The sequence below is a fragment of the Vulpes lagopus genome, chromosome 7 (assembly GCF_018345385.1).
Source record: "Vulpes lagopus strain Blue_001 chromosome 7, ASM1834538v1, whole genome shotgun sequence".
Classification (NCBI taxonomy): Eukaryota; Metazoa; Chordata; class Mammalia; order Carnivora; family Canidae; genus Vulpes; species Vulpes lagopus.
In genome coordinates this window covers 7458431-7471104 of record NC_054830.1, presented here as the reverse complement: position 1 = coordinate 7471104, position 12674 = coordinate 7458431, and the positions used below count along the sequence as shown (strand labels likewise).

The following is a 12674-nucleotide window of genomic DNA, read 5'->3' as shown; positions in this document are numbered from 1 at the left end:
CCATCTTCAGGCTCACCTCCTAATTCTAGTCCTCTTGCTGTTCCCACCACATGTGCAGTTGCTTCCTCCCCTGAAGTCTGGGACCCCTCAAAGTCATCCATGAGGGTTGGGATCCACTTCTTCCAAACTCCTGTACTTGTCAACATTTTGACCTCTTCCCATGAGTCAGAATGTTCATAACGGCATTTAGGATGGTGAATCCTTTCCGGAAGGTGTTTGATCTCTTTTGCTCAGATCTATCAGAGGAGTCACTGTCCACAGCAGCTATAGCTTTATGAAATGTATTTCTCAAATAATAGGACTTGAAAGTCAAAAATTACTCCTTAATCCGTGGGCTGGAGAATGAATGTTGTGTCAGCAGGCATGAAAACAACATTAATCTCACTACATCTCTGTCAGAGCTCATCAGTGGCCAGGTGTATTGTCAGTGAGCAGTAATATTTTGAAAGGAACCTTTCTTTTTCTTTCTCTTTCTTTCTTTCTTTCTTTCTTTCTTTCTTTCTTTCTTTCTTTTCTTAGCAATCAGTCTCGATAGTGGGTTTAAAATATTCAGTAAAACATGTTTTAAACAGAGGTGCTGGGACACCTGGGTGGCTCAGGGGTGGCTGCCCTTGGCTCAGGGTGTGATTCCGGGGTCTGGGATTGAGTCCCACGTCGGGCTCCTTGCAGGGAGCCTGCTTCTCCCTCTGCCTGTGTCTCGGCCTTTCTCTCTGTGTGTCTCGTGAATAAATAAATTTAAAATCTTTTAAAATTTTTCTTAAAAAACCCAAACACAGAGGTGCTGTCATCCAGGCTCTGTTGTTCCATTTACTTTTTTTTTTTTTTTTTTTTTAAAGATTTTATCTATTCATGAGAGACACAGAGACAGGCAGAGACACAGGCAGAGGGAGAAGCAGGCTCCATGCAGGGAACCCGATGTGGGACTGGATCATGGGGTCTCCAGGATCACACCCTGGGCTGAAGGCAGCACTACACCACTGAGCCAACAGGGCTGCCCTGTTGTTCCATTTTCAAAGCCGATAGGAGAGGTTTAGCATAATTCTTAAGGGCCCTGGGATTTTCAGGATGGTAATTGAACATTAGCTTTAACTTAAAGTCACTAACCGCATTAACCCTGTCGTTTGAGGCTCTGAAGCCAGGTACTGATTTCTCCTCTCTAGCTATGAAAGTCCTGGATGGCATCTTCCAATAGAAGGCTGCTTTGACTACATTGAAAATGTGTTTAGGGCAGCCACCTTCGCTAATTATCTTAGCCCAGGCTTCTGGATAACTTGCTGCAGCTGCTGCATCAGCACCTTTGCTTTTATATAATAGAAATGGCTTCTTTCCTTAAACCTCAAGAACCAACCCTCCGGTAGCTTCAAACTGGTTTGCAGCTTCCTCGCCTCCCTCAGCCTCCACAGAACTGAAGAGAGTGAGGGCCTTGCTCTGGATTAGGCTTTGGCTTAAGGGAGTGTTGTGGCTCATTTGATCTATCGAGACCACTTGAACTTTCTCCAAATCAGCAATAACGCTGTTTTGCTTTCTTAACATCCTTGTGTTCCCTGGAGCGGCACCCTTAATTTCTTTCAAGACTTCTCCTTTGCATTCACAACCTGGCTAACCCGTACGTACGAGAGGCTTCACTTCTGGTCTGTCTCAGCTTCCAATATGCCTTCTTCATTAAGCTTAATCATATCTGGCTTTTGATTGGAATCGAGACACTTGTGTGACTCTTCCTTTCACTTGAACACTTAGAGGCCATCAGGGTGATTAATTGGCCTAATTTCAATATTGCTGCGTCTCAGGCGCAAGGAAAAGGAGACCTGGGAAGCAGCTGGATGGTGGAGCAGTCAAAACACACACACACACACACACACACACACACACACACACACACACACGACACGCATCTATTTAGTTTGCCGACTTCTATGGGCTCAGTTCATGGTACCCCCAAATGACTACACTAGTAACATCAAATTGATCACACATGACCACAATAAATATAACGATGAAAAAGTTTGAAACTTGCAAGAATGATCAAAATGTGACCTACAGAAACAAAGTGAGCAAATGCTATTGGGAAAATGCACCAATGGACTTGTTCAACGCAGAGTTGCCACAAGCCTTCAATTTGTAAAAAAATGCAGAATCTGTGAAGTGTAATGAGGCGAGGTATGCCTGTACTGCATATCTGCTTGTGTGTATTTGGGGCTTTATAGATAAATATAAGTTGTTTTATTTTTCCTACATACATCCACCCAAGAACGAATTTTCGCCCCTTGGAGGTGATAACACCTTGTTGGGAATCCAGGGTTTCCCAATCTTGGAACTACTGACATTTAAGGCTAGATAATCCTCTGTCCACTAGTAGCCAGTAGCACCCGCCCTCAATCATTAAAATGTCTCCAGCCGAGGCGCCTGGGTGGCTCAGTTGGTTAAGCGTCTGCCTTGGGTTTGATCCCATGGTCCTGGTCATGATCCCAGGGTCCTGGGACAGAGCCCCACATCGAGCCTCACATGGAGCCCCACATCGGGCCCCTGCTCAGTAGGGAGCCTGTTTCTCCATCTCCTTCTGCTGCTCCCCCCTGCTTGTGCTCTCTTACTCTCTGTGTCAAATAAATAAATAAAATCCTTTAAAAAAAAAAAAAAAGGCCTTCAGGCATTGTGTCACACATGTCCCTGGAGGCCAGAATCACTTTCAAGTGAAAACTCCAGTCTAAACACACTAAGACCCTTGCACTGGCCACTGGGACCGCTAGGTCCAGGTACAAAACAGAAAGGAAGAGCATTCTCGTTTACCTGCCCTTAGGCTCCATTGTTTTGCTGAATCCTCAGGACAGACTTTGGAAATAAGGTTCTGAATTGGCCTGTTTCAGAGACAGGGTACCTGAGGCCCAGAAAGGGGAAGTGACATGGCCAGGGTCACCCAAACTGGAAAAAGCAGAGCTAGATGATGAGTCTAGTTTTCTGACTCCAGAGACTGGGATTTTAGCCACTAGGCTACACAGGCCCTTCATGGTTCAGTCTCCTCCCAGCTCAGTGACTTTTGTCCTTTCCTAAAAAGCCAGAGATAACCTAAGGCCTAAAGCCAATGCTGACCATAGCCTGTAAGGTCCTACGTGAGCGCCCTGTCACTTCCCTGTCTCATTTCCTTCTACTCATCTCTTGCTCACTCTGCCTCTGCCACACTTGCCGCCCCTCTGCTTTTCCCCTAACATAATAGATTGGCTCCTACTCCAGGACCTTTGAACTGGCTTTCCCTCTGCTTGTCACCCTCTTCCCTTAGGCTCACTTCACGTCTGATGTTACTTCATTTAGGTCTGTACTAAAATTTCACCTCTTCAGAGAGCCCTTCCTTGACCTCAGGGTCCCTCTTTTCTTCCTGTCCCATGTGTCACCAGAATTATCACATGCCTTTACTTGTTATTTCTTCCTCATCTACTAGCTTGAGAACTCCAGGGCAGCAGGGACTGGGGGTCTGTCTCATTCCTTGCCACAGCCTGAAGAGGCTCAATCACTGCCCGTGGAATCAAAGGCTCAGGTAGGCAAATCCTTTCCTCAGGGCCCACAGCAAGTCAAGGGCCAAGGCTGGATTGGAGCTCTTACTCAGGAGTGAAGATAGTGGGCTCAGATGCCCCCCCCAAACTCTGTCCTCACCCTGTCCCCCCAGCACCAAAGCCCTACCTCCAACTCAGAGGAGCCTGCCAGTCAATCTGTGACTAGTGAAGGAAGGAGGGGTGTGCCCTGGCAGCCAGAGCCCAGGATTGTGGTTTGGAGGACACCCCCCGTTTGTCTGCCCACAACGTCAGAGAGATGCACTTTGCAGACGCGCAGTTCTCCAAACACCAGCTCCTGGCTGCCCGACCCCAACGTCAGCCATCTGAGCCTTACCACAGCCCAGGGGGCGGGCAGATCTTATGCACGCGGGTTTAGTAAGAACACTGAGGCCCAGGGGGGCATGATGGTGGGCTCCTAGTCCCACAGCGAGTCAGGGGGCAGGGCTACAACCTGATTCTCACCCACCCATCTGGAGTCCAGGAGACCTGGGTTTTAACCCCAATTCGCTGTGCGACCTTGGGCAAGTCACTTCTGTTTCCTCGGCAGGAATAGCGAGCCAGAGACGCTGGGGGTTAGCACGCGGGTCGGTGTTGCGAGGCCCTGGCAGGGACAGGGGCAGCGGCAGCCAGGAGCGCGGAGGTGAGCCGGGAACTCCGCGTGCGCAACTTCTCCGCCAAGTTGCTCTGCGTCCGCCAGGCGGCCGTCTCCACTGCGCTCGGCTGGACGGGGAGAGCCGCCCGGTCCCGCCCGGGGAGGGACGGGGCCTCCCCCGCAGCCTGCGGCCGGCCGGCCTGGCGCCCACTCTCCGAGGCGCTCGATATGCAGGAAATAATAACCTGGGGCGCCCGGCAGTGGCGGCGGCGACTGTGCCCCGCTCGGGGACTGGAGTCCCGCCCAGGCGGGTCCGCACTCGGAACGCGCCCACAGCCTGTGCCTTTCTCGTCCCCCAGCAGAGGGCGCGCGGAGGGAGGGGCGCGCGGAGGGACCCGCTCCCAGGGCACAGCCAGGGATACGGGAGAGCCAGAGAGGAGGGCAGGCGCGGACCCGAGTGGAGACACAGGCCACGGGCCAGAGAGAGACCCCAGTTCGGCGGCCTCCGCCCCTTCCTGGGGTCCCGCGGCGCCTCCCCGGGCCGGAAGAGTTTGCGGAGACAGAGGGGCACGGGGCGGGGTGGGGGGTGGGTGTAGAGGCTGGTACGTTGGCCCCGCCCCCAATTCAGGCAAGCCCCCCCCCCCCCCGCCCCCACTACCATCGCACTCTTTCTCTTCCTCCAGCTCCATCTGCCTCTTGACAGATCGTTGTGGTGCCGTGACTCAGCCCCGCAGGGCGCCAGGAGCACAGGCTCATACATCCCCAGGTCTGGAGGGGGGTTGTGGATGCCATCTCAGATGGAGGGCAGTGCCCTCTCTCTGGGGGTTCCTGTGACTCAAGTCTAGGGCTGTCTGGATCCCCTTTTTGGTGGCTGCAGGAACTGCAACGTGGGTAGCACTGGAACGCCCTGTGTGCACTCAGAGAAACCCCTTTCTGGAGAAACAGGCTGGCAGAAAGCCCATTCTAAGCAGCAAGGTTCCCACTGAAGGCCTCTCAGTTCCCCCTTCCTCCTTCTGCCTAAGGGTGGGGGGAGGACGCTGGCACCCATGCCTTCCCTCTGGCCGAAGCCCCTGGAGGCTACACAGGCCCAGAGTGAAACAGAAACCTGAGCCCTGAAGGGATGTGGTTGAGGTTCCCGTTTGTTTTTTCTTCCCACCATGGAGGAGCAGGGTCTATGCAAGCCCCACCTCCTCTCCTGAGTCCAGGTCCCTGAGTGACTATCTACTGAGCACTCACTGTGTTAAGCCCTTTACACACATCCCCAATCTCACAGAACTCACAAACACACACACCACCACCACCACCACCACCACCACTCCTGCTGCGGGCAACAGAGCAGTGCCAACAGCCCCACTTTACAGATGGGGAAACTGAGGCAAGGAGAGGGCAAGACATGTGCCAGGACCCCAGGCCATCAGACAGCCGGGTGTTGGGATCTCAGCTTTGCCATCTCCTGCTTGTGTGAGCTTGGGCATGAAGGAGGGGTGTTTTGCTCCTCTGGGCCCCAGTCTGTCCAACAGGAATACCTCCTGAGGCACTGGAAACCCAAGATGAGGGGAGCCTGAGAGTGAGCCATTAGAAGATGGATACCACTAAGATAATGATGATTATTACCACTCAGCCACTGTCCCCAGGGGGTCAGCACCCCAGAGACCAAGGCCGGGGGAGTCCCTGAGGCCTTTAAAAGGAAGTGGGCCCAGCTCCTCCCCGCAGTACCCCACTCCTTCATTGGTCTCTTAGGACAGTGACCTGAGCCAGTTTGGCGCAGCCCCGGGTCTTGGCATTTCCTGTTGATTCCAGCTTTTGTTTTTCTTCAGCTTCTCTCCAGTTCCCTCTGGGAGATAGCAGGCTGTGTGTTTTGGGCCCCCCCGACACTTGCTTCCTGCCTGGGGGCTGAGGCTGGAGCTGGGGAGTGGGTGGGAGTGGTTTGTGAGGTTGTAGGGCTGGCTAGAAACCCCTAGAGAGAGCAAGGACTGTAGGATCACAGCCTAGAGGGGGAACTCTGGGAGTGAGAGGCCGGAATCTGATCGTCTTAGAGACATCCCAAGCAGAGGGGCACCCACGGGGGTCAGACAAAGCACAAAGTCAAAGCTCTCAGTCACGCATGTCACCAGAGCACACACAGACCCCCGAGCAACACTGGAGCAGATGCTGCAACGAGAAACATGGGGTGGTTAGAGGACAGTACACCACGCAGCCAGGAGCACACCCCAGAAGTCAGACGACTCCCGGACACAGGGAACAGAGGCAGCTGAGAGCACGCCAGTGTCTCTATCAGCATCCCTGGGAGCACAGACAGTACCGCTGACATGACCACTGTCCCAGAATGTACACATCACAGAGCCACCATCACTGCCTTCCAGGAGTACATACTGTCACAATCAGTGCCTCAAGAGCACACGCAGTCACTGTCACAATCGTTGTCCCGGAAGCACAGTCACATAATCATGGTGCTGGGTGCTCACACGGTCATATTGTCACAATTCCTGTGACCCTTCAGTACACAAGTCGTATTGTCAAGATTACTGTCCTGGAAGCCTACACTGTGTGACAACTACACTGTCCTGAAGCACACACAGTCATGCTGCCACAATCACTGTCTCAGAAGCACATATGGTTCCACTGCCATAATCACTGTCCCTGGAGCACACATAATCCCATGTCACAGTCACAGGACCCCAAAAGCCCAGGCAGAGCATGTAGCTAAGGCAGACACAGCTAGTCTACCCCAACAGCCGGAGCCAACCCAGGTCAGTGAGAGGATGCCATCAGAGCCAGTCCAACACCACCCCTCACTAACACTGTCTGCTCCTGGAGGCAGGGATTCCCTTACCCTGTGCGAGGACTGTGCACCCTCTGGGCACCGTTACCTCCCTCTGGGCAGCTACTGAACCCTAACACTCCTGCCCAGAGAGGGAGCCCCAACCCAGCACACAGACCTCAGTGCTCCCTGAAGAGGCTCCCCCTAGATTTCTGACCCGAGCTGCTTAAGCGTGAGTCTTCCATTGCCTCCCCCCATACAGTCCTCCTTTCCCTAGAAGAACCCCAAGAACCCCTCGGCCTGGAGGAAACATCGTGAACCTAGGAGGCACCACCGACAGTGCCCTCGAGGTCGTCGACAAACATAGTGAATCCAGCTGCCAGTACAGTGCCCCGGGGAAAGTCCCTTCAAGTACCCTGCGCTGTCAACAACTATGGTACAGACTCCCAAAGCCGCAGCCCTCAACCAAGCCGCGGTTAATACAACACGCAGCATGGCGCCCCCTAAGTTGATCCCAGGACCAGCTTCAGTGGGATGGGTGCTCGTACACAAGGAGCCACCAGGGTCGCGTCCCGGACGCCCCCACAGTAGAACTCCCCCCACCTCCACACCCCCGCCCGTCACTCGGACTCCACCCGCAGCGCAGCGCCCCCTGCGGTCAGCGGGGCGAGTTGCGTCCTCTCTGCGCGCCTATCCGCTCCACGCGCGTCTGCAGCCCGGAGTCTTACCGCCTGCAGCTGCCTCCGCTCGCGCCGCCGCTGCCGGTGCCGGTACCGTGGAAGGACGAGGGCCAGGACATGCGGGAAGTGCGCAGGCCGGGCCGGTCGCCGGTGTCCACGGCGTCGGCGCGCTCTATGGGCCGGTGTGGCGGCCGCTCGGGCTCTGCGCGCTCCGCGCTGTCGGAATAGCCGCGCTGCTGGATACGAATGGGGGTCCGCGGCTGCCGCCACAGGTGCTGGGGGGGCGGCTTCAGGGTGGCCTGGCCCTCCCGGGGCCCAGGCAGAGACAGAGACAGGCTCCTCTCCGAGGGGGCGGCCGGGGGCTCCATGGCGCCGACCCCCTCCTGCGCCCCGGGGGGCCCCGGCCTCTCCGAGCTTCACCCTGCTCAGCGGCGCGCTAGCCGACGCGCCCGAGGGCCCGCGGGTGCGCCCGGCCTCGGTGGGGCCATGGCGCCCCGGGGACAGACCCGGGGGCGCTACGGGCCGATCGCCCCCGGGGCCGGGCGCCGCGGCTTTCTGTCGGCGGCTGGCGCTCCGCTCGGCGCCCGGCAGCGCTCTCCGCGCTCGGCACCCCGCTCCGCGCCAGCCCCGGCTCCCCCGCCCCGTCCCGCCCCTCCCCGCCCCCCGCCCGCCGCTCTGTCAGCGCCGCCCCCCTCCTCCTCCTCCGTCCGGGCCGGAGGGGGGCAGCCACCCAAGGAGGGGGGCCCTCCCGCCCACGCAGAGCCCCGCTCCCGGAGGGGAGGGGGCGCCGGAACTCGGCTCTCTCCTGAGCGCCCTGCCTAGCCGCGGCGTGCACGGGAAAGAAGGAGTTAAACGGTTAATCCGATCAGGAAGGAGACACCCGACTGGTTGCCGGTGTGTCAGTCAGTCCGTCCATCATGGCGGGGGCGGAGCCCGATGCTGGCGTGTCCTCGCCGCTGCCTCAGGCCGGGGGGAGCGCGTGGGGAGTGGTCCCGGGGCCGCCGACGCGGGCTCTGCGGCTGGCAGCGGCGACGTTCGGGGATTCTCCTGTTGGTGGCTCGGAGGGTGGTGATGGCGCGTGCCCAGGGCGGGATGTGCGCGCACGTGGCCCCTTCCGAGGGTTGTCTGTGTTTTTGGTGTCGGCTGGAAGTGTGTGCGCGCACGTGGTTGGCTGCTGCGGTCTGCCTGTTTCTCTGGATTTCGCTGTGTGTGTATCTGTGTGTCTGTGGGTGAAGGATGTGTGCGCACGTGTGCTGCTTGTTTGGAGGGTGTGCGCCGCTGTGGGGTCTGTTCTGGCGGCCTGGGGCTGTGCGTGTGTACCCACGCGTTTGGGTGTGTATTGTGGTCGGTCCGCGCTTGCGGAGTTGTGCAGGCAATTTGGCTGTTTGACTGTGGTGTCTGAGGGAGTCTGTATGTGTTGGTGTGTGTGTGTGTGTGTGTGTGTGTGTGGTCGGCTTGAGGGCCGCTTTGGGGTGTTTCTGGGGTGTGTCCCTTTGGTTCCCGTGTGGCTCCAGGAGGACACCGCGGCTGCCCGCCCACCGCTCTGTGCGTCGCTGCCTCTTGCAGAGCGCTTCCGCAGGAGGTAAACTGAGGCAGGTCTCCGGCAGCCGCGGGATGCACCCCCATGCCCTTTTCAGGCGAGTAAACAGCCGCGCCTCCTCCCCGCGGCCCCCGCCAGCAGAGCCCCCCTTCCGGCACCTAAATCGGGAGTCGCCGTGACTCACGCTCCCGCCTCCCCCAGCGCCGCGCCGAGCGAGCGAGCGGAGAGCGAGCGGGATCCGAGCGCCACCCTCCCCCCATCTCTGCCGCCCCGGCCGCGACGGAGCCCTGGCGGTGGCCGGGCTTTGGGAGCGCGATCGCCGGGGCGCCCCACCCCCGGGGCCGACGCGCGCTCGGACTCTAAACGGCTCTGATGCGCGTCCCCGGAACCAGGTCCCCGCCCCCGCGCGCCCCCTCCACGGACTCCCCAGGGCAGGCCGTGCCGTCTGCCACCGCCCTCCTCCCTCCCGCACCCCCAGCACTGTTGTTATAAAAAAAAAAAAAAAAAAAAAAGGCGGCCGTCTCCAACCCCCACAGCCGCTTTTCTCCCCGCCCGAGGGGGCTCCGGGCGTGGGCGAACGCGGAGCAAGAACCGGCCCCGCATTAGCAGCCGCGGGGTATCCCAGAAGCCAGAGCTGTGTCTCCCACTTCTCTCGGGGACCCTCCCCCTCCCCCCGCAGTATAGACTCAAAACGGTTTCTAGGGGATTGGCAAGGAGTGCGATCCCCCACCCCCCGCCCACCCAGATCATTTGAGGGTCCTGGACTGGACCAAATTCTTGGGGGAAGGTGGAGACTATAGGATTGGCCGCAGCACAGGGTGGGTAACAAGGGATGGGGGGGGGGCGGAGGAGAGAGGGGTGGACCACAGCGGGGTGGGGGTGGGGCGGCTTGCAGAAGAAGGCCGCAAGGCTGTGGGCTGGGGCTGGTGTTTGGAACTCTGGTCTGAAACTGGGATAGACCAGGCTGGACCTGAACCTGGAAGAGGGTAGAAGGATTTGGGGGGAGGGGGAGCTGGAGGGAGATACATTAGACCGAGGGAGGGGGGAATGGCAGTCACTTCCTTTCCCCATCTGGAAATGAAGCATTATCCCAAGACCCAAGCAGAGACCCTGGAGACCTCCAATTGAGTAGGTGAGGGGATAGGAAGATTGAGGCTGCATAGAGCAGGGACCTGAGGAGGGCAGTGCGGGCAGGAGCCTGGCCAGCAGCCAGGGCAAGCTCAGCTGTCCAGCTTTCGAAGTCACCCTCGGACCAAGGTGGGGGCTCAGAGGACCCCAAATGAAAAAGAGCAAGAAAGTGTGCCCCCACGTATCTCTTCTATCTACCCCCAAGAGAAAGAAAATTGCCAGTCCAGCTCTCCTGTAGGGTCTCACCATCCCCTCTAAGGTGGGGGAGGAAGTGGATCTTCCCAGGAGGGGAGGTAGAGGCACACAGCTGCCTGGAAGAGACCCACTCCCTAACCTGTCCCAGCTCTCTGATTGTGAGGACATGGCAGGGGACTGCAGGGCTGAAACCCTTTCCACGATCCTGCTTCTTGCTGACTCAGGAGGCCGCAAAATGGAAGAAGGGATTCCTAGAGGCTGCAAGGGGAGCCTGGGGGAAGGGATGTTACAGCTTGACCCACAAGACTCCAGAAGTTTCAGCTGGTTTTTGGGAAAGGCCAGGGGCCTGGAGCTGGAAAGGGCTGGTGGCTGGACACAATCCCCGCTGGCCCTGAATCTCCACCCCATCCCCGAGCCTGGTCCCCTCCTGCCTACCTGTCGGCTTTGGTGATGGAAATCCGAGGAGGGACCAGCAGTGGCAGCGTGGTGGGCCTTGGCGGCAGAGGGACCCCAGGGTCCGAGGGCTCCGTGTCCGCCCAGCCCAGGCCGGGCCCCGTGGAAAGGCGACGACGAGGGCGTCGGAGGTCAGCCCCCAGCATGTTGGCACTGGTGGGCTCGGGGGTCTCCCACGGCCTCTGAGGAGGGACAAGGACCAAGGACTGGATGGGGGCATGGCCTGACCAGGCAGCCCTGAGGCCCTCCCTCCAGTAACACCCTTTCTTAGCCACTTGAGAAAGTGACTGATGGGGATATAACCTCCTTGTGTTCCCTTCACATCTTAGCCACTCGCTGATCCCTCCCACAAGGGGGGCTTTTCATCCCTTACATCTGAGGGGTGTCCCTTCTCAGCCATTAATTCTTATAGGGCTCCTTTTTGATGTTCTGGCCCTGGGGCTCTGGGCCCACATGCCTGTACAGTCTGTGCCTCACTGTGGAACCCCTCTAACACATTGTCACCCTACACGTCTAGGAGGCCCCTCCTGGCCTTCCGGCCTGTGCCCCTCCCCCCAGGCCCTCAAGACCTTACCCCCAGCACCCCTCCCTCACCCACAATCCTCTCCCCACCTGGGCAGCCCCTTGGAAGCTCCCGCCTTCTGTCGCTGGCCTGAGAACCTCTTAATCCAGGCAGCAGGAAAATAACGGAATCAAGGGAGTAAACTGAGGCACAAGGCGAGGACCCTCCCCAGATTTGAGGCTGTGAAGCCACACCTGGTGAGCAGCCATAGTCACAAGAGGGCGCCCGTGTCCCCTGCGGCCCAAGCCCCGCCCCCAGCCCGGGCCCCGCCTCTCGCACCTCGTCCCCGGTTCCGGCCACCGACAGGACACTGCGACTCCTCTTCATCCCGCCAACCTAGCGCGCTGTTGCGGCTGCGGGGGTCATATCCGCCCGGGCCAGCGCCTCCTGAAGGACCAAGCCGAAGGCATTCGCCATTAGTGCCCTGGGGCTCCCCCTGCCGGCTGAGCCTGAATCCTGCCCCCCCCCGCTAGTTTGCTCTCCCGAGGCGTGACGTCAGCAGGTGGCTGACGCACTGCCCGTCCGGTGACGTCGCCCGCCCGTTGCCAGAGCGACAGCTGACGCACGGCTGGGGTCTGGACGGCGTCAGTGCCCGGGTTGGCCACTGGGGGGCCGGGAGCCTCGGGACCGGGTCGCCCCAGCCCCCACCCCGTCCTCCCGCGGGGGCTTCCCCCGGCCTGGGGATCCCGCGGAGAAGACCGGGAGCTCCCAGAGGCGGCCGCGTGTGGCGCGTGGTCCGAGCCGGGGGCCGGAGGAAGCGTCTCCTCCGAGCTGTTGGGCTTTTATGCCTAAACCCGAAATAGCTGCGAGGTGCGGGGGCCGGGCGCAGCGAGACGGCGGCTTGGGCACAGATGGGGGACGCACAAGCAGAGGCGCGCGGAGACAGACAGGGACGCGTGGAAATAGAAACAGACAGACAGGGACACAGACGCAGCTCCCGAGGATGAGCGCGCTCTGCTGCCGGCGATCCTGGTCTAAAAGCCTGCGGGGGGGGGGGGGGCTGGCTCACTTCACCTTCGCCCCCAGGTGCCGCGAATTTATTGCTGTGTGGCCATGGGTCAATGACAAACTCTCTGAGCCTCAGTTCCTCCTCTGTGAAATGGAATGACGATCCCTACAGGGTCCATGTGAGAATGACATGAGACCAGACCATGCTGAATGCGCACAGGACAGCTCCTGGCGCTCAGTAAGTGCTTAATACTACCAACATCTGAGCCTGAG

General features: G+C 58.8%; 1 protein-coding gene across 1 annotated transcript in view; it reads right to left on the bottom strand.

Annotated features, from left to right (window-relative positions):
- PDE4A (phosphodiesterase 4A) overlaps positions 1–8197 on the bottom strand; it is a 42487-nt gene extending 34290 nt beyond the window's left edge. The window contains exon 1 of the mRNA XM_041762542.1: positions 7624–8197. Coding sequence (XP_041618476.1) covers positions 7624–7943 — 320 coding nt within the window. The 5' untranslated portion in view covers positions 7944–8197. The remainder of the gene's footprint in view (positions 1–7623) is intronic.
- Positions 8198–12674: the final 4477 nt, after the last annotated feature.